At 36.5% G+C, this 25,429-nt stretch overlaps 1 protein-coding gene across 1 annotated transcript in view; it reads right to left on the bottom strand.

The window, feature by feature from the left end:
* The window catches only part of Smad4 (SMAD family member 4), a 69,511-nt gene that overhangs the window by 23,789 nt on the left and 20,293 nt on the right, over nucleotides 1-25,429 (bottom strand). The window contains exons 5-8 of the mRNA XM_004623662.2: nucleotides 23,705-23,917; nucleotides 19,899-20,018; nucleotides 19,689-19,805; nucleotides 18,477-18,527 (exon numbers count right to left, since the gene is read on the bottom strand). Coding sequence (XP_004623719.1) covers nucleotides 18,477-18,527; nucleotides 19,689-19,805; nucleotides 19,899-20,018; nucleotides 23,705-23,917 — 501 coding nt within the window. The remainder of the gene's footprint in view (nucleotides 1-18,476; nucleotides 18,528-19,688; nucleotides 19,806-19,898; nucleotides 20,019-23,704; nucleotides 23,918-25,429) is intronic.

The following is a 25,429-nucleotide window of genomic DNA, read 5'->3' as shown; positions in this document are numbered from 1 at the left end:
CAATTAAGGATAGTAACAAGATTAACTACCTTAAAAAAAGAAGACAGCGCAGCACACCAGACAGGCTCAGCATGTGGCACTCACCATCCACTGGAACCTCCCCCAGCAGACAGGCTTGGTGTGGAACCCTGCAGTGGATCTCCTGGCAGAGGTTAGGGGCGAGACCCAGCCAGCTAATCCAGGAGCAGAGGATCTTGCCAGTGGGGCACAGCAGGTTCACTTCCATAGGCTGCATCAGGAAGAAGCTGACCACAGGTGCCAGAAACAAGCATGGCTCCACTGAACAAGTTCAAACTCAGTAGATCCAGACCTGGTAAGCTGAGATACACCGCTAGACCCAGAACTTGACAGTGTTAAGGTAATAACTGCACCAAAGGTCAGAGGACAATGCTACACAAAATGACAAAGAGAAGGAGCAAAATGAAATCTCAGGCTCTGAGCCCACCCAGAACAAATGCAAGAGACACTAGCATAGAAGAAATTTGAAGTCACAGTCCTGAAATCTCTGTAATAGCAGCATCTGACAAAATAACTGCAGAAAGGTATAGAGGAAATCAGATCAGAAATAATCTCCAAAGTAGGACTGGGGAGATGGCTCAGTGAAGTAAGTGCTTCGCTGGCAAGTGCAAGGGTCTGAGTTAAATCCCCAGTTCCAAAAAAAAAAAAAAAGAAATAATCTCCAAAGTAAAAAAAGATAACTATAATGAAAGAAGTGCTTCTACAGAAGACACGGATTAAAAAGAAAAAGAATAGAAAAATGATGGGATCCTTGAATGAGCAATATAGGAAAGAAATAGAATGCATGAAGCACATTTAGAGAGATGTACAGGAAATTAAAACCTCAATCAAAAGTTGGCAAAGCTGTTGGAATGAAAGTGAAGATAAGACTTTCAGACTTTGAAGACACCATTACAGCTACTGAGAAAAAAAAGATCTCTTAAAAACAACTAAGATGCAGGAAAAAATAATTCAACATCTGCGAGATGATGCAAAGATGAACATCATCAGACTAATAGGCATCAATGAGAAAAGAATCAATACAAATAATATGAAAAGAATATGGGCAGACGTAATAGCAAAAAACTTCTCAAATATGGGGAAACAATCTGACATCCAGATAACCGAAGCATACAGAACTGCAAATAACATTAGCTGCTCATCTTTTTGACTGGAACTTTTACTTTAGAGGGGTCTAGATTTTTTTGAGTTAATTCTATCTGAAATAAAACTACACCCAGACATATAATAACTAAGATCCCTGAAATTCAACACAAGAAAGGTATACTACAAGCCACTAGAGAAAAGAACTAGGTCACATTTAAGGGAAAATCAATCAGAATAATGGCAGATTTCTCTTCATAAACCATCAAATCAAGAAGAGCATGGAGCAAAGTACAAGTCCTGCAAGAAAACAAATTCCAACCCAGAATGATGTACCTACAAAACTCTCTTTCAAGTTTAACGGAGAAGTGAAATATTTCCATGACAAAGAAAAGCTAAAGAATTTCATTACAACAAAGCAAATCCTACACAGACTACTAAAATATGTTCTACAGAGGGATCAAAATGACCACAACTCCACAAATGAGAAAAGAAAACCCACCAAATAGGGTCAACAATTTTTTTTCTATATTTTAGGGAAGACCCTACAGGGTATTCAGGATCTCACTACTAGATTGGACTCATAGTGATTCTCCTGTTTATAGCCTCCCAAGTGCTGGGATTGAAAGCATGCATGACCATGCCCAGTCTCAATGCCATCTCGGCGCACCCACAGGACAGGGCCAGCACAGCAGGCCCAGGGACCAAACTCCTGACCCCTGCGCCTGCTTGCAGGCGCTTTAGTCCACTAAGATATTCGGCCGGCCTTAGGACCAACAATTAAATACATGAGAACAAGAAATAACCAACAGAAGGATAATAACATATCAATCATAAGGCAATACATCTCAGTTATAACCATCAATGTAAATGGACTCAATTCACCAATTAAAAGAAATAGACTGGCACAGTGGATTAGGAAGCAAAATCCAACAATATGCTATGTTCTAGAAACACACTTAACTCATAAAGAAACTCATAGGCTGAAAGTCAAAGAATGGAAAAAATACTATATGACCCCAGATCTCAGAAAAAAGCAGGGGTAGCAATTCTGTTTGCAGACAGTCTGAACTTTAAACCAAGAATGATTAAACAAAATAAAGAAGGTCACTACATAATGGTTAAGGGAAAAATACTAGAGGAAGAGCTAACAGTCATAAATGTGTACACACTAAACATAGGCGCACCCAACTATATAAGACAAATCGTAATGGACACGAAAAATCTAATATTCAATATGACAAACTTAATAGGAGACCTTAACGTCCCTTTATCCCAAAAAGATATGACAAGCAGACAAAAAATTAGCAAAGAAGTAGCAGAACTGAAACAGACCTTTGAACAAATGGACTTAGCGGACATATACAGAGTGTTCTACCCAACCACATGTGAATACACATACTTTTCAGCTATACATTGGCCGTTTCCTAAGAGACTACACACTAGACATGTTTAAGTATATGCAAGAAAACAGAAATTATTCCATGCATATTATCTGACCACAGTGCAGTGAAACTGGAAATAAATGACAGAAGCCACAAAAACCTCCATAAGCACATAGAAATTAAGTAACACCCTCCTCAGCAACCAATGAGTTACAGATGAAATTAAACAATACATAAACAACATCTACAATACAATGAAAATTTAAGCACAACTTAATTAGAATTTGTCGGACATCTTTTAACTCTTATGGGAATATACCTACAAAGGGAGACTGTGGAGTCAAATGGAATATTTAATTTTATTTTGATGAATCTTTATTTTTACAGTAGTTAATTTATATTTCCAAGTAAAATATTCCCGTTGCCTCACCAGTATTTGATATCTGATTTTTTTTTTTAATGATAGCTGTTCCTTTTAGTGTAAGATGAATTTTTAGAATTTCTTTTTTATTTTCTTTTCTTTTTGTGTGGTACCAGGGATTGAACTCAGGACTCTGCACTTGCCACGCAAGGACTTACTCTACTGAGCCATCTCCCTGGTTAGAGTTTTAGGGTTGATTTCTCTTGTGTTTTTCTTATGGATAAAGATACTGAAGATTGTTAATGTGTTTACCTGACATCTGTCCTTTCCCTAACAGTGTCCATTCATGGGGGCCAGGGAGATAGCTCAGTAGAATAAGCGCCGGGCTGGCAAGCACAAGGGCCTGAGTTCAATCCCTGGTTCCACCAAAAACTGAAACAAAAAACCCAGTAATGGAAGTGTCCATTCATTTCAGTTGCTCATCTTTTTGACTGGAACTTTTACTTTAGAGGGGGGGGTCTCGATTTTTTTGAGTTAATTGTATATCTCAAATAATAGTCCACCCTTAAGAGGAATAAGTGATTTTTTTCATTCTACTGTCTATTTATTCTACAGTTCATTTTTCTTGCTATGCAGAAGCTTTTTAAATTGATGTTGTTTCTTACAAAATTATAATTTTGTTATTTTAGAAGTTTCTTAACTACTCATATTTCTCAAATTTTTAACCAACTGTATATTACAACAAATTGTTTCTGCTTTTAAAAAAACCTAGAAAAAAAAAGACAAAATAAAACAAAAAAAAAAAAAAATTAGCCCCACGGTTTCTTTTCTGTATTTATTAAATTTTATCAACTGTCACAGGTTTGATTTCTGTTTTTAGGTTTTTTTTTTTTGTTTTTTTTTTTTTGAGGTTCAAATTACCCTTAATGGTCACACTTATAAAATCTTCACTGGTCAAATAATCATGTGTGTTCATCCCTTGCTAATTTGCCCTCAATTTGATTTCACAAGAGATTAACATGTACCTAATCTATCGATAGCCACAATGAAAAGGGATCCATTTTAACTTCAAATAAAACCCATGGAAGGAACAACTACTCAGGAATGTTTTATATTTTAAAAATATTTAGGAATGGTTTGATTAGAAAAGTAAAGGCAATGGGATTATCTCCCAGGTTCTAAAAGTACCCCTGAATTAAAACATTCCCCCCTTAAAAAAACCTTAAAATACATTGCTATTAAGATTTCTTACACTCAAGAAAAAAAACCAAATTATGCTGAAGTACAAAACACTGAAATTCTGAGCATGAAAATAATTTATTGATTAGAAAACTGATTTATTCAACATTAAGCCTACTGGACACAGCTTTGAAGTAGGAAAAACAAATTTCATCCAGCACCTGCATCACTTCAAATTTCCTGGGAGCTTTTTATGCTTTCTCTATTATAGACTCACCCCACAATATCCATGTGTGGTTTATGTGGATTAACTGTTCAGTAAAAAGACATGAGAAACTTTGTGAATACCCAAGTTGGCACCAAGTTTGTTTCAGGTGCTTAAATTTTATTTATTTTTTTTTTTTGGTGGGGGGTTAAAATTATTTTTATTGAGAAACAAATAGCAATGAGACAGTTTCAAAACGGATTAGTAGGGCAGTTTCAATAATTAATACATTGCATATTGTTCTCTTCATACTGTTTATTCATACTTCGAGATACACATGATATCCTGTCCCAACACTATTACTACAACTCTTTCTTCTCATTGAATTAAGAGAAAGTGGCTGTATATCTATGCTATTTTCTATATACAGATATAAAATGGTCCTTCCTTTATATCCCCCTTTTTTGTTTAGTTTTGCCAGAGATGGGTATTCCCTTGCCATTTAAATATTGTAGGTGAGTGAATTCAGCAAAATAATCCAATATACTTCAGAAGTTCATAACAGTAGTGGGTTACCTGTTGGCATCTATGTTCATGAGGGAGATAGGTCTATAGTTCTCTTTCTTAGCTGCATCTTTCCCTGGTTTTGGTATTAGTATAATACTTGCCTCCAGGAATGATTTTGGGAGGATTGCTTCCTTTTCAATTTCACGGAAGAGTTTGAGGAGTATAGGGACTACATCTTCTGTAAATGTCTTGTAGAATTCAGCTGTGAATCCATCTGGACCTGGACTTTTCTTTGCCGGTAGGTTTTTAATTACATCTCGTATTTCATTGGCTGTTATTGGGCTATTGAGAGTGGTTATATCTTGCTGATTCAGTTGTGGTAATTTGTATCTTTCTGGGAATCTGTCCATTCCTTCTGTGTTCTATTCAGTGAGAGTAAAGATTCTCAAAGTAGCTATTGATAATCTTCTGAATTTCCACCGGGTCTGTGGTAATTACACCCTTTTCATTCCTTATTGCTTGTATTTGAATTTTTTCTTTCTTCTTTTTGATGAGGTTAACTAGGGGCTTATCAATTTTATTTAATCTTTCAAAGAACCAGCTTTTCAAATTCTTTGAACTGTTTTCTTTGAATTGTTTTGTCTCAATTGAATTAATTTCTGCTCTAATCTTTGATTTCGTCCCATCTTTGGGCTCTGGGTTTGGTTTACTCTTCCTTTTCTAGTTGTTGAAGGTGCAGCATTAGGGTATTTATTTGTTCCCATTCTGTTTTCCTAATTTGTGAGTTCACACCTATGAATTTCCCTCTGAGAACTGCTTTCATCATATCCCATAAATTCTGATAAGTTCTGCTTGAATTTTCATTGAATTGTAGATATTGTTGAATTTCTTGTTTAATTTCATCTGTGACCTACTGGTTGCTGAGTAGAGTGTCGTTTAATGTCCATGCATTTAGAGTTTATTTCTGGTTTCTTCTGTCCTTTATTTTTATTTTTTTTTTGCAAAGTTTTATTGATAAACAGATAGCAATGAGACAGTTTCAAATCAATAGGAAGTACAATTTCAACAAATAATACACTGCATTCTTCTGTCCTTTATTTCCAGTTTCACTGCACTGTGGTCAGATAATGTGCATGGGATAATTTCTGTTTTCTTACATATACTTAAGCATGACCTATGGACCAGTATGTGGTCTATTTTAGAAAATGATCCATATGCAGCTGAGAAAAACGTGTATTCAGCTGTGTTTGGGTGGAACACTCTGCATATGTCCACCAAGTCCATTTTTTCAAACTCTGGTTCAGTTCTGTTACTTCTTTACTAAGTTTTTGTCTGGTTGATCTATCTTTTGTGTATAAGGGGGTGTTAAGGTCTCGTGTTAAAATTGTGGTATTGGATATTAGATTTTTCATGTCCATTAAGATTTGCTTTACATAGTTGGGTGCTCCCGTGTTTGGTGCATACATATTTATGAGTGTTACCTCTTCCTCTTGAATTTTTCCCAACCAGTATATAATGGCCTTCTTTATTTTGCTTGATCATTGTTGGTTTGAAGTTGAGACTGTCTGAGAACAGGATTGCTACCCCTGCTTTTTTGTGAGGTGCTGGGGTGTGAAATATTGTGTTCCATCCTTTGACTTTCAGCCTAAGAGTGTCTTTATGAGTTAAATGTGTTTCTTTTACACAACATATTATTGGATTTTGTTTCCTAATCCACTGTGCCAGTCTATTTCTCTTAATTGGTGAATTGAGTCCATTTATATTGATGGTTAGAATTGAGATGTATTGACTTATGATTCACATGTTATTTACTATGTCATATACTCCTTTTTCTCCTGTGTTTAATTTCTTGCCCTATTTAGTTGGTTGCTTCTGATCTCATTCATGGAGTTCTGATCACTGGTCGCTCTCTAGAACATCTTTAAGTAATCTGTGTAGGGTTGGCTTTGTCATCAAGAAATTCTTTAGTTGTTCTTTGTCATGGAAGTATTTCACTTCTCCATCAAACTTGGAAGAGAGTTTTGCAGGGTACAGTAGTCTGGACTGGAATTTGTTTTCATAGAGGACTTGAAGTACTGTGCTCCATCCTCTTCTTGCCTTCATGGTTTGTGAAGAGAAGTCAGCCATAATTCTGATGGGTTTTCCTTTGAATGTGATCTGCTTCTTTTCTCTAGCTGCTTTCAGTAGATTATTCTTGTGCTAAGTTTCTGGGATCTTGACTATTACATGTCTCGGTGTTTTTAATTGGTTTGAGGTTACCTGATGCTCTGTATGCTTCGGTTACCTCAATGTCAGATTATTTCCTCATACTTGGGAAGTTTTCTGCTATTACTTCTGTTCATATTTTCTTAATGTCATTTGTATTGACTCCTTCTTTCTCATTGATGCCTATTAGTCTCACACTGTTCATCTTTGCATCATCTTGCAGGTGATGGATTATTTTTTCCTGCATCCTAGTTGTTTTTAAGAGATCCTTTCTTACCTTTTCACTAGCTGCACCAGCATCTTTAAGATCTGAAACTCTGTCTTCACTTTCACTTAAACGGTTTTCCAAGCTTGTGATTGAGATTTTAAATTCCTCTATATCTCTTTGACTCTTTCATGCGATCTATTTCTTTCCTGTATTGCTCATTCAAGGAATCCGTCATTTTTCTAATCTCTATTTGTTTTATCAATGTATTTATTTATTTATTTTGTGTGTGTGTGTGTGTGTGTGTGTGTGTGTGTGTGTTTGGCCAGCTCAGCCCACCAGGGGGCGGGGCTGGCTGGCATGTGGTGCTGGGGGATTGAACCGTGGTCCCTGTGGTTTGCTAAGGCTTGTTCCAAATAGGTGCTCTAGACCACTGAGCCATCTCACCAGCCCTATCAATGTCTTTAGAAGCAGTTATAAATTCTTTTACTGTAGTGTTTTTTTCACATTGGGTTTCCTCCCTATGTTTCTGTAGTTGATTCTTTACCTCAGATGCTGAGTTCCGAAAATTCTTTTCTTTTTTCAGAAAATTTCACTGAGTTCCTCTATAACTTTCTGATGTTTCTTATTTACCAACAACGCATCATTAATTCGTACATTTGAGGGGCCAGGGAGATGGCTCAGTAGAATAAGCACTTGCCTGGCAAGTTCAAGGGCCTATGTTCAATCCCTGGTTCCAAAAAAAAAAAAAAAAAAAATTGTACATTTGAGCTGAGCTAGTGTCTTCTGCACTTGTTCTGGGTGGGCATTGGGTTTCCTCCCTATGTTTCCGCATTTGATTCTTTACTGCAGATGTTATTAATTCAGGGATTTCGTTTCTCATTTCCAATCTGAGTTCCTTTATATCTTTCTGCAGCTGTTTCTTTATTTCAGAAGGTGTTGATTCATTGATTTCAGCTATGTGATTCCCAATTTGTTCTGTGTTAGTGTCCTCTGCACTTGTTATGAGTGGGCTTGGGTTCAGAGACTGCATTTTGCTCCTTCTCATTGTCATTTTGTGTAGCACTGTCTCTTGACCTTTGTTGTAGATCTTTTGTGCAGTTATAACCTTAGCACCTACTGAAGTTCAGGTGCAGATCTACAAATTTTGGACTTACCCAGTTGTGGCTGGCTTGGGTCTGGTTCCTGTGCTCAGCTCCTTCCTGTCACTGCCCTTGGGGGTGAACCTGTTGTGTCCCTCTGACAAGCTGTTCTGCTCCTGGACTAGCTGGGAGGTTCTGTCCCCTGTACTCTCTACAGGGATTCACCCTAGGCCTGTAAGCCTGGCCTGAGGTGAGTCTGGAGGTGATACTGTGGGATAAGGGGGAGAGGCAGCTCTCCCACACACCCTCTGGGCCAGGCTAGGACTAGAACTGGGCTTCCCGGAAGGTGGCAGAAATTCCTACTCAGTGGGAGGGGTGAGTGAGTACTAGGGAGTGGAGGGGGGAATCCCAAGGGGGTGAAAGAGGGTCTCACTCATGCTGTGCTTGCCTGGGACCGGTAGGTCCCACCAGCACAGGGTAGCCAGAAGCTCTTCTACACACTCACCAGGCCTGGGCTAGGACTGGATCTAGGGGTTCCCGGAAGATGGCAAAAATTCCTACTCGGTAGGTGGGATGGGAGAGGTGCTGCGGAGTGTGGGGGAGGTCCCAAAGGGGTGAAAGAGGGTCTCACCCACGCTATGCCTGGACCGGGACCGGTAGGTCTTGCTGGCACAGGGTAGGCGGAAGCTCTCCCACACATTCACCAAGGCTGGGCTAGGACTGGATCTAGTGGTTCCCCAGGTACTTAAATTTTAGAAAGGAAAAAAAATCTAGAAAGGTTAGGTTATTTTCAAATGTTGTCAAGCAATAGAGTAGTCTCCTTTTCTTTTTTATTCATGTTTGGGACACTGCTATATACACCATGAGGAACTGATAATATATTAATTTTGGAATGGAACACTTTCCTATAAAGTTATTAAAACAAACCACATAAACAGTGGGTAATTCAAATAAAATTTAAGTGTTTTGCCATGTCATCCAATCAATCAATTATACACATTAACAAACATTAATTACAAATATTAACATCTGATCAGAACATGAAAAACTAGATATAATGAAATGAGATCTTTTCTAGAAACATCATTTTGGGGAAGTATAGGTAGTATTGGGGATTGAACCCGGGATCTGATGTGTGTTAGGCAAGTGCTCTACCACTGAGTTACATCTTCATCTCTATACCTTGATCTTAACAGTTCAGTTTTGAAATATTTATGAAATTAGTTGCTATTAAAAATTTCTCATTAAAGACATTACAGTATGAAATGGACAAAAACCATCAGTGAACAATGAGTAGTTTATACTGTCTGTAGCTAAAACTGAAGATTATTCAATGTTCTAGCAACAATAAAAAAATAATACTTAAAATACGTCTTAACTAGTCTAAAAGATAATTTAAAAGGTAAATTCTTTACCAAATGTCTGCAATGCTAGGTTTTAAAAAAACAGGTTAAAGTACAATGCATTTCCTAGTTTCTACTGAAACTGAAAAAGTAAAACTGCGTAAGCGAACTTTTTTGTATGAGAATCAATGGCGGGCTGGGGAGGTGATATTGTTCATGTTCAAGAAAAATGTATTTTTATCATCAACTGTTGTAACATCTATAATCATACTACAACATTACTATTTACCAATCACCAAAGGACTGTTTCTCCTAATATTTCAGATACCATACATTAATGGTCATATAAAGCTGCAGCTCTTAACAGGTTAAAGACTGATCTGAAATATATTTTTTGAAAAATATATTTTTTGAAATCTTTATGTATTTGGTACAGCTTCTTGCTACACAGCTCAAACTTGTAGTTATCCTACCTCGGCCTCCACAGCGCTGGGATTACACATGTGTGCCACCATGCCCGGTTTCATGGCTGGCACTGCATACCCAGGGTTCTGGGGCAGCATGGCATGCAGTACCAGTAATCAAACCCAGGGCCTTGTGATTGCCAGGCAGGCACTTAAGACTGCTGAGCTATCTCCCCATCGTGACCTACTAATATTGAGCAGCCTTTTTAAAGACATGAGAATAAAACAGTCTAGCATTAGAGTTACACCACAGACCATAGATGAAAAATGAAATCCGGGGCTGGTGAGATGGCTCAGTGGTCTAAAGCACCTACTTAGAACAAGCTTAGCAAAGCACAGGGACCAGGGTTCAATCCCCCAGCACCACATGCCAGCCAGACCCCGACCCCTGGTGGGCTGAGCTGGCCACACACACACACACACATAAATAAATAAAAATTAAAAAAAAATAAAATAGGAACGTTAAATTTAAAAAAAAAAAAAAGAAAGAAAAATGAAATCCTATGAAAGCAGGAAGAAGGAAATTACTACGTGGGAAGACAAAAGGATTTAAATAATCTAACTGGGTCCTCTAAAATTTGATGATGTTAGGGCTACAAAATATATGTGAAATACTTTTCTTCTTTCTCAAATTGATAAATGGTCAGAAAAAAATATTTTTTAAAATAAGATAAAGATAAATATGCATTAAATTATTTTGGGTTCTCCCTTCATTCCTCTGCCCCAAGGACCAAGTATCACACAAATGATAACCATACAGGTTCTCAAAATTATCAGAAACAAAAGAATGTAGTTAGTTCACAGAGGGCTTTCTAAATGTCACAATTCATTTGAAAGGAAGTGAGATTGTTACATGTTAACTATCATACTTTCAATATTTTTACTGACGCCAATCTCATAAAGCCTATGGGACTTTATCGCTGGCCAGAAAAAAGGAAATATTAACTAAAAATTTTTATAATAAGGAAATATTATATAAAGCATAATTCTATTTTTTTTTAATCTTTTATTTTGTTTGGTATAGGGTCTTGCTATGCAGGTTGGACTCATAGTGATCCTCCTGTCTCAGCCTTTACAGCACTGGGATTACAGGCGTGCATCACCATGCCCGGTTTCAGGGCAGAACAGTGCACCCAGGGTTCCTGCTCCAGTACAGTTGGCGGTACGGGAGGATCGAACCTGGGCTCTTGTACTTGCCAGGCAGGTGCTTAGACTGCAGAGTTATCTCCCCAGCCCCTATAAAGCATAATTTTAAACAAGTCTTGTTCAGTTATAATGGAAACTGCATCACTGGGGCATTCTTAATTTCTGAAGTAAAGTACTCAAGAAAAAAATTAAAATCTAGATAATTACCTAAAAGACTAATTATGAATTATTCTTTTTATAAATCAAGTCTGAATGAGATGCCCTGTGAGAATCACTTATGAGCACATAAAGGTACTTTCTTGAATGGTAAATAGCTCCAAAGTGAGAAAGTTAGGCGTTTCAAATCTATTTGTGAATTTGAGCACCATCTCAAAAATACTGAAGAAATCTTTTGCTAACTAGAAATATTTAATTTGATGAATCTATCTCAGCTTTAAGAAAAAGCAAAAATCTGTTTAAAAAAACAGCAGCTAAATTTTTTCAAAAATATAAATGTAACTTTAGTTTCTTTTCTGTTTGTTCACTAAACAAGGACAGCAGATATTTAAACTAGTGACTGGAATGTAGCATGATTAGAAAGTTCTAGGGAGTAGGACACAAATGATGAGGAAGGCTTCCCAACAGTAGTGTGCCTAAGCTACATTTAAGTGGGTAGCGATGCATAGTGCATGTCATTAAACATGGTCCCCAAAGATCCTTTTTTATTTTTACTTTTTTTGTTTGTTTTTGAGACAGGATCTCACTGTGCAATTTAGGCTGGCCTTGAGTTCATTTACTATGTAGCCCAGGTCGGCTTCAAACTCATGGTGATCCTCCCACCTCAGCCTCACAGTGCTGGGGCGACAGATGTGCACCATCACACCTGGCTCTGGTCCCCAGTGATTCTTGCTTGCTGATATTCCCATTTTTTATGTAGTCTCCATAGGATCTTACAGAGGAGATAGTGTGACTGCTGAAATTAAGTATTAAAGGATGCTGAGATTCTGTCTACTGTCACTTGGTCACTCATTAGCTGCCATGTTATGAAGATAGACAAGAAGCTCTACAGGGAAGCCTACGAAGAGAAACCAGCTTCCCACCAACTAACCTGCCAGGTGTGTTGGTAAATCACTCTAAAAGTAAATCTCCTAGCCCTCACAACAGTGACCTCAGTCAACAATTTTACTGCAACTTCCCGTGACCTAGAGCCAAAACTACCTAGCTAAATCACTCCCTGTTCTGTACTGCAGAAAGTTACACACTGTTGTTTCAATTTGCCAAGTTTGGAGACAAAACTGGCCAGCAGACAATATATCTAGCAAGTTTAGATAAATATTATAAGGTAATTAAAGTATAAAATGATGACACTAGACAAGTAAGCAGACACCAGGACCAGAAACTTTTTGCCTAGCTAAGGAGTTCGGATTTTCTTCTGTGGTCAAGCAACAAATAGGAGCACTAAAACAAGTCCCTGAGCCCAGCAGTAACATGATTCAATTCAAATTTTAAAATATTCAGAGTATTTCTCTGAGACTAACTGGCAAGAAGGGTACTAGTATTAGAAGCTCTCTTAACAGGAAGACCAGTTCAAATGTTCATGACATAACAACAGGAAAAATGAAAAGGCAGTTATGAGGTCAAATTCCTGGGGACCTATTATTTTACACACAACCATAGATCATAGGAGTCCTAATTGACTGACTTTATCAAAAGAGTGTATGCAAAGCTAATTGATTCTTGCAACCAACTACACAGATATCTGTTCAGAATCATCCTCACAATTAAGTTACTTTCTTACAGTAAAAGACAAGTGGCAGTGCCAATGCAGGTTGCTACAGAAAAATATCCTAATTTAGTCGACATTTATCGCTTAAGTACTAGTAGCTGTTCAGCCTAAACATGCACTCTGCCATAAGAATGAGGAAGGAAACCTATATTAGGAGACCAAAGGCAATTACTGAGTTTACAAGCAAGAACAAATGACTAAATGCCACTAGCTCGTCACTTACCACACCATTTATCCAGAGGTCTTTTTTCAGAGCCTTGATTACTCTTTCCTAAAGACTATCTCCCACTTAGCTATTTGCAACACTGAGTCCTATAAGGTGCTATAAGCCACTAATGATTCTCAATGATGCTGCCTTGGTGCCAGCAAAATTTCTCATACATGAGACAGTGCATTTTTCTCTCATAATATATTTATTCATTCATAAAAATTATGATCCTGATAGAATAATTACATTTAAGTCAAAGATTTAAATATTAAAACTGAAACCCTAAATCTTCTGGAGGAGAAAGTAGGTAGAAATCTTAAGGACACAAAGATAAGTAAAGAGTTCATGAACAAAAATCAAACTGCACAGGAAATATTTCAAAGCATCAACAGTTGGGATCTTATCTTTCTGAAAAGTTTCTGCACATCAAAAGAAATCCCCAGAGACCCAGTCCTAGCCCAGGTCCAATGAGTGTGTGGGAGAGCTTCCTGCTACCCTGCGCCTGAGGGACCAGTCCCAGCCCAGGCGCAGCATGGGCCAGACCCTCTCCCACCCCTTTGGAACGCCCCCCACCACTCCGCAGCAGCTCCCCCACCCCACCCGTCGAGTAGGAACTTCTGCCGCATTCCGGGAACCCCCAGTACCAGTCCTAGTCCAGACCCAGTGAGTGTGAGGGAGAGCTTCCACTGCCCCCTACTCCACCTTGCCCCCTCCAGGCACAGGTCAGGCCTGGCATGCATGCCTGGGGTATAACCCTGCAGCTGCAATCCCTGCAGAGAGTGTAGAGGATAGATCCACCCAGCTAGTCCAGGAGCAGAACATCTTGCCACAGGGGCACAACAGGTTCACCCTCAAGAGCAGCAGCGGGAAGGAGCTGAGCACAGCAGCCAGACCCAAGCCAGGCACAGCTGGATAAGTCCAAACTTTGTAGAGCTGCCCCTGAACTTCAGTACGTGCGAAGGTTATAACTACAACAAAGATCTACAACAAAGGTCAGAAGACAGTGCTACACAAAATGACGAGAAGGAACAAAATGCAACCTCAGAACCCAAGCCCACCTATAACAAGTGCAGAGGACACTAACACAGAACAAATTGGAAATCACACAGCTGAAAGCAATGAATCAACGGTTTCTGAAATAAAGAAACAGCTGCAGAAAGGTATAGAGGACCTCAGATTGGAAATAAAAAAAGAAATCCCTGAATTAATTAACATCTGCACTAAAGAATCAAATGCAGAAACATATGGAGGAAACCCAGTGCCCATCCAGAACAAGTGCGGAGGACACTAGCTCGGCTCAAATGCATGAATTAATAGCGTTGATAGTAAATAAGCAACAGCAGAAAGATATAGAGGAAATCAGAGCACAATTCTTTTCTGAAATAAAAAAAAAAAATCACCAACAGAGTACAAAAAGAAAACCTAAAAATCGGGAAAAAATTATAGCAGACTGTCCTTCAGACAAAGGACTCCTATCTAGAACATATAAAGAATTTTTAAAAATCAGGCTTCCAAAATTCAAAGACCCAATTTAAAAACGGGCATGTGAGAGAACATACACATCACAAATAGATACAAATGGCAAACATAAAAAATTCAACATCATTAATCATTCAAGATATGCAAATTAAAACAATGCTGGGGAAAAAAAAAACAACAATGCTGAGATACAGAAAGAATGGCTACTGAGAAATTAACCAATAACAAATGCTGGAGGGGCTGTGGGGAGAAAGGAATCCTTCCCCACTGTTAGTGGGAGTGCAGGCTGGTACAACAATTATGGAAATCAGTACGGAGATTCTTCAAAAAGCTAGGATTGAAGGTCCCATTCAAGCTAGCTATTCCACTCCTAGGTATTTTTCCAAAAGAACTGAAATCATACCACAGCAATATATGTGTACCCAAGTTTATAGGGGCACAATTTGTCACAGCTAAATCTTAGAAACAACCCAAATGCCCATCAACTGAGAAATGGATAAAAAAAGACATGATATTTTCACACAATGGGGTATTACTCAGCTATAAAAAGTTAAATTTGAGGCTTCTGTAGAAAACTGATGCAACTAGAGACTGTATTTTTTGAAGTGAAATAAATCAGACCCCATATGTGCAAACATTGTGTCATCTTGCTAATGTAAAAACCTGACAGGGTAAATAAAATCTGAAAGTTCAATGGATACTATGAAAGGGAAAGATTTTGTTCAATGGGAAGGAAAACCAGGGAGGAGAAAAAAGACAAAAGAAGAAAAAAAGATATATTTATGTATACATGCAGGATAATTTGGATAATTGTACTGCTGATTTCTCAAAAGAGCAGTCTTTTGCAAAGAGCAGTTAATGCTTAAAATTTTTTTACTGTAATTTTTTTTTTTTTTTTTTTTTTTTTTTTTTTCTACTTTTTTTGTTGTTTTTTTTTGTATGGATTTTTTTGTTGTTGTGTTTTTGTTTTTGTTTTTTTTGCAGAGCCAGGGATTGAACTCAGGCCCTTGCGTGTATGTGTGTTTTTTTAAACCAATTTTGCACATTTGTACCTGGTAACTTAAGCAACTAATTTGAAGACAATGTCATTCAATATAGCAACCATTGTTGAATTCCTATTGTTTAGTAAAATTTTGTATCTTTTCTAATGCTGTTTTTTTATTACTATTTTGCCTTCTTTAAAAAAATTTAAGAATGATTTCATCATATAATTTCCTTTAAAAAATATTTATTTTGGCTCTAGGAATAAAACTCAGAACCTTATGTCTATCAGGCAGGTGTTTGTGCCACTGAACTACATCACCATCGCCCATTTATATAATTTTTAAAAGAAGTAAATCCAAAGTACTAAACTATAATGTTTAAAGACATATTCATCTCTTTTAAAAGTGTATTATCTGGGTCGGGGAGATGGTTCAGTGGCATAAGCACTTCCCTGGCAAGTGCAAGGGACTGAGTTCAATCCCTGGTTCCACAAAAAAAAAAGTATATTATCCATAGAGAGCAGAATACTGGTTACTTCTGGGGAAAGAAAGAGGGAAAGTTTTGATTAAGAGGAATACAAAAATTTCTAAAATACTATAATGTTGTTCCTTACTTCAGGCTTAAGCACCACAAATTAGATTTCATACTTGTATTATGTACTATTCTATACTTTACATTTCTTGTTAAAAAAATATTCACGAAAAAAACCCTGAATCTCCAAAAAAATGTTTTATGTTAAAGTTTTAAGTAAGTTAAAAAAGTATGTAACGTACATTATCCTCTGCAAAAAATTATTACAGAGGATATTATGAACTAGTAAATATGTATAGTTTAAAATAAAAGTCTATCCCACTAAATACTTTCCTACTAACCAAAACAAACATTTGTGCCCTGAATCAGCAAAAACTTAAACAATTACATCTACTGCTAGTGAACATCACAGAACTGGCTCTCATAGTCTTGATGTTGTCACTGTAAAGCAATTTAGTTTTGATGAAATCCAGAGATTTCATCAATCTCTTCAACTGAAATAGGAGAAAAGTGAAAAGCACAAAGATCTTCCCTTCAGTTATTTTTAAACAGAAAAAAATTGGAATCAATATAATCAATAGCAACACCATATAAAGTTATGTAGGATTACCTGGAACTGTAAGGTAGGCTGTAAATTAGTCATTATGGTCACTGTGGCTGTATTTCTTTTAAAAATCTTTACTAGAAACATATAAAGTTGAGGGCCAGGGAGATGGCTCAGTTGAGTATGAGTTCAATCCCCGGTGCCGCAAAAAAAAAAAAAAAAGAATACGTAAAGTTGTCCATCAGTAAGCCCAGTGGCTGGGTTCCAGGACCTCTCTAGATACCAAAATCTATTGATGCTCAAGGCCTTTATATAAAATGCATATAACTTATGCACATCTTCCCATACACTTTAAATCCTGACAGGTAGGTTATATGCAAATATCATGCAATTTACATAAGGAACTTGAGTACATGCAGATCTCGGTATATGAGGAGGCATCCTGGAATCACTCCCTGCAGAGACTAAGGAATAACATTTGCATCTTTTTAAGCAAAGAAAACCAGTATGTAATAATAGAGGAAAAAAACTCAAAATCTTAAGTGTCACAGAAGATCTTTTTTTTTTTTTTTTTTTAATTATTTGGTAGAGTCTCACTACACAGCTTGGACTTGTAGCAATCCTCCTGTTTTCAGCCTCCCCGAAGTTCAGATTATAGGCATGCACCACCACACCTGGTCTCCATGGCCAGCTCAGTCCGCCCGGGGGTGGGGAAAGGAAGACATGTGGTGCCAGGGATCAAACCTGGGTCTCTGCACTTACCTAAGCAGGTGCTTAGTCCACTGAGCTACCTCACCTGTCCCAGAAGATCTCTTTTTTTCTTTTTAAAACTGTTGTTTTATTACCTCTATGATTTTTATAAGTTGTACATAATCTTTTAATTGAAGAAAAAAACTTGGCTACTTATTTTTTTCTGAACCTAATTTAATCAAATAGTTTATGAATTGCAGTTAACCAAATTAGTAATATACTGATTTCTCTTAGTTCATTGAAAAGTCTGTGCTAATAATGTTTGGACAATTAAATGCCAACATCTAATAACTAAAGATAATAATATGTAATATACTAGCTACTGTTACTCTAGTATCTTGTTTTGAAATTGCTCTATTGTTTTTAACACAATTTTTTTTTAATTCCAGTTAACAAAGATTCCTGCATCTTTCTTCTAAGATACAGTGAATTTTCTTTTCAACATCTGTTTAAGATTCCCTGGCTTCTTAATTTATATTTTTGCAGCTGTTAATTTTGAAACCTAGCTCTACTCAGCTGAAACCAACACTTACACAGTTTATATTTGTTTAAAAACATCATCTTTCAGAGACAATTAAAAGGAATCAAATATTGCTTGTGTATGATCGTGCGTATATGTAATTTTGGGGAGGCAGTCTTTAGGGTTTAAGCAAGGGTACCGTGTGTGTGTGTGTGTGTGTGTGTGTATGTAATTTGGGGGGATAGCCCTGAGGGTTTAACCAAGGGTGCTAGCACCTGCACTGAGGTACATACCTAGACTTGAAAATTTGTTGTCTTTTTTGAGAGAGAAAGGGTCTCACTAAGTCAATAAGTTGCCCAGTCTTGGGTTCAATTTACAACCCTCCTACTTGCCAGAGTGCTGGAATTATAGTTGTGCACTTGGCTATATCACCAACTCTTCTATTGATTAGCTCACATCATAATAATTAAGTACTGTATTTGCTGCCCTGCAACTGCATTAAAAACTGCATGTGTGTTCCAATTACCATAATGAAATCTAAATACAGTGACTCAATTCTAAGATACACTTACCAGGATGATTGGAAATGGGAGGCTGGAATGCAAGCTCATTGTGAACTGGCCCTAAAGAGACAATAAAAATCGTATTTTTATTTATTAAAAGTTTTCCAATGTTATACTTTTAACAAACCTTAAATATACCTGTCATACTTACAACTTATTTAGATCAAGCTTATGCAAGGTCTAGGAACTTAAAAACTAAGATTGTAAGTGAAGTAAGCAAATATTCTTGACTTTTGTGGATAACTAATAGCTAACATTTTAGTACTACCTCCAAAGGGCTATTAAGCAATTTATAAATAATTTCACATACAGGATCTAATGTAGATTATGATTTATAATTAACATGTAATATAATTTATAATATAATCTATAAACATACTTTAAACTGTTAGGACTATTCTATAAACATGCTTATGTTTATTAAATTAAGGATATTTATACAAAGGAACAGTAGCTAAAATAATTAAAAGATTTTTATGTGTTAGGACACTGCTAAAAAAATCATAAATTATTACACTAAACTTACAAGGCTATACATATACAGTATACAGGTAGCATGCTGCCCCCCATTTGTACATAACCATTTACATAGCTAGAAGAAAAATAACAAAATATTAAAAATGAGTATCTTTGGGTATTAGGATTTCAGGTACTATTATTTATGCTTTTCGGTATTCCCCATGTTGTCTTTGGTACTATTAATATTCAAATGAGAGGATTTGGACATATATGGGCAATTTATACTCCTGATCTTAAAGGCCAAATGAATAATGTTCCTATTCTTCCTGAAACTACAAACTATGTGTAGGGTAGCCCTTTTAATCATGCCTGCAGAGTATAGTTAAGAGTCAAAATCTAAGTATCTATGGCACTAAATATTATGGTGAGGGAAATCTTGAGATCACAGCAGTCAATGGTTTTTAATCTGCTATGGGTGGGTATACAAGTTACATATGAGATCTAAGAACATATACAAAAACAAACAAATGGATGGAAATCAATGTGGTGTTTATGAAACATTAGCAACAGAGAAGTAAATGTATTTAGTAAATATCACTCTAAAATAAAGGTATAATTACAAAGTAATGTTTACCAAGAATACTGAAAAAAATAATGAAAAGCACAAATCATTTAATGAAACTGAACTGTAGGATGAATAAAAATAGAAAAAAAAAAAGTTCTACAAAAGAAAAATACCTTACAACAAAAACAAGAGCTTACAGTAATGTCCGGGATGGGGCGGCATAGGCGGGTGGTGCTGAAGATGGCCGTTTTGGTGGTGAGGCAAATTAGGTGTGTATGGTGCAGTCCTACTTCCAGTCCAGGTGGTAGTGCTGTCTAAAAATTAAGGCCCACATGGATTAATTTGCTTTTATAAAGGCTGCCTATTTTTCTCAACTATGTAAAAGATTTTAAAAAGCATGTACATACTATGATGGTAAGTAGCTGGCTGACCAGTAAATCCATTCTGCTGCTGTCCTGGCTGAGGCCCTGAAGCTATTTGCAACAGTCCTTCACTATGGCTGCCTGCTAGAATACTGGCAGGCTGACCTAGAGAAACAAGAAGACATTAACATGGTATATTGTAGATGTAATCCTATCGTTTCTTACAATGTGTGAGGGACCAATTATATCTGATAATTCACAACTACACAGATGCACCAAAAGTGGAATTCACCTACTGCTCATCAAAAAGTAGTGTCATATATAGGCCAACGCTTAACTTAAAATTAAGCCTGTCTAGTTTTGGTGGTCTTTTGGGAGCAGGGGGTGGGGGGCAGACACCAACGACTGAACTCAGGACCTTCTTCTTTCCAGGCAAGTGCTTATGCCACTGAGCTATGTTCCCTGGCCCTTGGTGGCCTTTTCTTTTCACAAATATTTTCTTCAAATGCCAGCAAAATTCCACTACACATCTAGCCAATCATAACAAACTCAAGAAACAAATCAGTTCTCCCCTAGAAACTTTATGCAGCTTTCTGGACTTTTCTGACTAGGATGCCTCAGAAACTCAGGCTGAAGAAAAAAAAAAGCTGAAAACTGAAACGTTAATTATTATCAGCACTGGTAATGGTAACAGCAAAATGCCAGGGTTTGATAAAAGCAAAGGAGACAATATTAAGTAGGATATAATGGGGAAAATGAGGAAGTTAAAAGATTTATCTCCACTGTGCAATCAACATGCTATCAATCTATCTTCAAATTTTTTCATGCATATATAAAAACCTAGAATGATGTCTTTTCAAAAATATCATATTCCCAGATTTATGTAAAATTAGCTGCCATCTCTTTATGTAATGGATCAAGAAGACAAAGCTTCCTCCAGCTTAAGCCCTACTCAAAAAAAAATTCTATATTTCTTATTGTCTGGCATTTTTCAAGCTCTTTTTAACTAGAAAAACGTTTCTTTAAGTCAGGTGTTTATCCCATTTAGAAAGCACTAAAATACCATAATTGTTGTCACTAGCAACACATTTTCTTACATAATTAGGAGTATAATAAGATGGACAAGTAAATTTCACTATTCTTCAAAGTATCAGAGGTAACTGAACATTTTTCTCCTCTGTATATTATTTAAAACTAAGAATTGTAAAATGCTAGAGACTAGTTCTTCATTCCCCAAATTATTTTTAAGATGACGTTTTTAGCAGTTTCTTTTCCTACTCATTCAAAAAAAATTCTACAAATTATCTTTAAAGGTCAACTACATTTTTGCTCACTTTTAACACCTGTACATTCTACATATACTTAACTAACTTATACTTAACTAATTTCTACTGTCACTGCACATTAGAAATTAAATGATTTGCATTTATAGATACAATTTTTAGAAAGGACCTCTAAAGACATTCAGGTATCAAAATCAGAGTACCTTATGAAGTGATCCATTGCAATTAACTGTACTGAACATTTCTATGACATAATTCCAAGATAAAGTTAGTAACATGAAATCACCTCATGTAAAATAACCTTCCAACTTCTCTATCTCACCCTAATTTTTTTCTTTTAATCATATTTTTTTAAAACTAAAGGAGCATTTTACCACTAGTTCTAAAATGTACAGTATTTACTATTCAATTATAGAAATGGACCCTGTAAACAAGAAAAAATTAAATACATTTCTTTCAGACTACTACTGATCTTCAAATAGGATTTAGCCCACCCATGAAAACAAAAGTCAAAACAAAATCACTTTAGTAAGCACTAACAAAAACACAAAAATTCAATCTCCAGATAACAAACAGAGGCTAGGCTGCATCCTAGCACTAATCTACGCTCAAATAGCTGTTATGTCTTTTTTAGACTCCATCAGTACTTATTCTGTTAGTCAACTATATTCTCAAAATGTAAACACAGATTATAAAACACAGGTAACAAAAGCACCATGATTAAGGATTCTGAAGTAAATCTGTATGAGCCACTTGAAAATAAGCCATGCAAAGTAACACTGTCATTTTTATGTGCCAAGTCAAAAGATATCAGAAAGTGAAGTTATGATATGCTTAAGTTGAAAACTTAAAAAATCAATCTCCCACTTATTTCAAAAATCAAAATGTTTCCGCTACTGTTTGGGGCCAGGGAGATGGCTCAGTGGAATAAGTACTTCCCTGGCAAGTGCAAGGGTCTCAGTTCAATTCCCGGTTCCACCCAAATAAATAAATAAATAAATAAATAAATAAATAAATAAATAAGCTAATGTTGAAACTGACCTGACATTAAAATAAAATAGAATAATGGTTCCTTTGACATCAACTAACAAAGAATCAGTACAGATTACTAATCTATGGCTGACGTAGGCTCAAATATATTTTTATCAATCAAGTACAAATAATGTCATAAACATCAAAACAAAATGCAATATGATTCATTTAAATAAAACACTACCTGCCAAACACCAAATTGTTTAACTGTTGGTGACTGAAAATAAATAGCAATACAAAGAGAAATAGTTGATACTGTCTTAAGCCCCAAGAAAACCTGAACATGGGCCAAGAATATAATTAGGTGGTAGCAAACTTACCTAGCAACTTAGCCATACAAAAGCCCTGGGTTCAGGGCCAGTGAGATAGCTCAGCAGACTAAGTGCCTGCTTAGGCAAGCACAGGGACCAGGATTCAACCCCCAGTATCACATGTCAAGTTGTGCCAGCCCAGGATCATCCCTATCCCCAGGTGCACTGAGCTGGCTACCGAGAATGAAAGTGGTTGCGCACACCTGTAATCCCAGCACTAGGAAAGCTGAAAACAGGACGATCACTACAAGTCCAAGCTGCATATCAGATACATTAAAAAAATTAAAAACTTTAAAAAAAAAATCTGAATCTAAGAGCTCCCTGTTAACCTTATAGAATGGGAAGAACTCTTTTCAAATAGACTTTTCATTTAAAAAAGAAAAAGGTTAAAGGTTAAAAATTGAGAGAAAAATATAAGCTTTTGTTTTAAATTAAAATATTTAATTTGGGGGATCATGTAATAAACAAGATTATTTCTAAATTTTCACAAAGTGAAGACACTGAGATGACTATTACACAGTAATATTCTCTAAGATAAAGCAAAATGAGAACAATGGAGTAAAGACTGAAATGTCATTAATACCAAGCCTTATAAACCTCATTTAAGACTACTTATTCATTATCTAAATATTTCTCTAAAATCTATCCGGAAAACTTAAGGTTCTTTCTTCTTCACGCACTAGTAAATATAGCATAAATTAGACCACTAAACCAATATTATAATCAAAGTCATTAAAGTCCAAATTATTATATATCAATATAAGAACCTTTAAATAAAGTACAAACACTATTTTCTCCATGACCAACTCCAACACCTATTTAATGCTTTTCTGAAACCTCTAGAGCAGTGGGTATTGAATCTACAGCATGTGTGCTACAGCGAACTGCTGAAAGCTCTAAAAGCCTTGCTATTACTACCCCAGAGGCTGAGGCATGCGGCTCAGTGATAAAGCACTTGCCTGCCAAGCACCAGGAACTCTCCCCCCCACCACACACACACACGCACGCGCACACACACACACACGCATGCATGCATGCACACATGTGGAAAAAGAAGGGAGGGAAGGGGAGACAAAGAGAGGAGAAGCAAATTTACTTACCTATGAAAAATAACACAGTACTTTTATTTTTTACTTACTTGGCATTTTCTACCAAGTGACTACCCATAAATATTCACTGACTGGGAAAAGTAAATTTACTGATGCTATTGGAGTACATAACTCACTTGTAGAAGCCACAGGAATGTTGGGAAAGTTGGTGGTGCTCGTAGCATTAGACTCAGATGGGGCCAACAGAGCTGGGGTGCTGTAGGTCTCTGTTGATGCACGATTACTTGGTGGGTGTTGGATGGTTTGAATTGAATGTCCTTCAGTTGATAATGATGGCTGTCCCTCAAAGTCATGAACATATTCATCCTTCACCAACATACTTGGTGGAGCTATGCAGAAAATTAAAAACATATTTTAAAACTTTGCAAGTTTCTATTTCCAGAAAAAAGTCTTAAAAGTAATCTGACAACATCTAAAAATCAATTATATTTGAAATTACATTATTTTATCAGCAAAAAATACTTAGAGGTAGTAGAATCAGACATATTTTATCATTTTGACTGAATGAAATTTGAAGCTGCAATATATTCCAGTAGCTTCTAGAAATAGTCCTAAAGAAGTCTTTATCAATATCTTCATAAGCCTAGAAATATCATCTACATAAAATGAAGTAGGCAAAAACTAAATGCCAGATAAAACCTTTGGTTGAGAAAACCAAATACTCACACAAAATTGAAAATGAATACATAGCTTTTATTTTGCTTCACACTGTAGAGATTTAAGTGAAATCTGACAGCTATCCATGTCTAGGATCTAGAATTATTGCTACCTAATACATTCTTTGAAACTTAAGAATATACCCTAAAACAATACTCCCCCCCCAAAAGTAATTAAGTCCTGATTATCAAAAAGATGCTTAACATGTCCTAATCATTCATCATTACTACTGGCTAAATTATAAAAATAATAAAAAGAAAAGGTTGCTTCAGGCATAAACTGAGTCTGTATGCATTTAATCAGTTTTTATTATAACCTTTAACAAAGTTCTGAGATTTTTTTCTTTTTTATGTATTTAGTACAGGGTCTACAGGGTCTCACTACACAGATCGGACTTGTAGTGATCCTCCCATTTTCAGCCTCCCAAGAGATGGGATTACAGGCATGCGCCATCACGCCCAGTCTCAATAGCCATCTCAGTGCACCCCAGGGGCAGGGCTGGCACAACATGCTAGGGAATTGAACCCCAGTCCCTGTATCTGCCTAAGCAGGTACTTTAATCCACTAGGCTATCTGGCCAGCCCTAGATATTTTTCATTATAAATCCTGACATTATAAATCCTGATGAAGCAAGAGGATAACAAGTTAAAGCTCAGGATCAGCAACTTAGAATCTCTCAAAAAATTTTAAAAGGCGTTACTAAATGTTCCCTACAGGTTTAAAACCTAAGAAAAATTTTAGTAAGGTCAAGCTAAAATTTTCTTTTAGAAATCTAATCTAGGGGCTGGTGAGATGGCTCAGTGGTCTAAGGCACCTACTTAGAACAAACTAAGCTAAACAAAGCACAGGGAATGCAGTTCAATCCCCCAGCACCACATGCCAGCCAGCCCGCCCCCTGGTGGGCTGAGCTGGCCACACACACTAAATAAATAAATAAATATTTTTTAAAAAAAAAGAAATCTAATCTAAATAAGCATGATTGATAAATATATTTAAAGCCTCAATTATCAGTATTTTTCATATATGCTTACAGTTTAATTAAGGCTAAACTCTAGCTAACAAAGCAGAATATCACTGCATCAACAAGTTGGAGAATAGTTTTTGCTTCAATGTAAAAAAAACTGAAACTGAATTCCATTTATCATGTTAATTTTCTGCCCAGGACTTAACCAGGCTTTTGGGGG

Source organism: Octodon degus, unplaced genomic scaffold, assembly GCF_000260255.1.
Source record: "Octodon degus isolate 3935 unplaced genomic scaffold, OctDeg1.0 scaffold00003, whole genome shotgun sequence".
Lineage (NCBI taxonomy): Eukaryota > Metazoa > Chordata > Mammalia > Rodentia > Octodontidae > Octodon > Octodon degus.
Note: the sequence above shows the minus strand (reverse complement) of the source record. Positions and strands in the feature narration are given on the sequence as shown.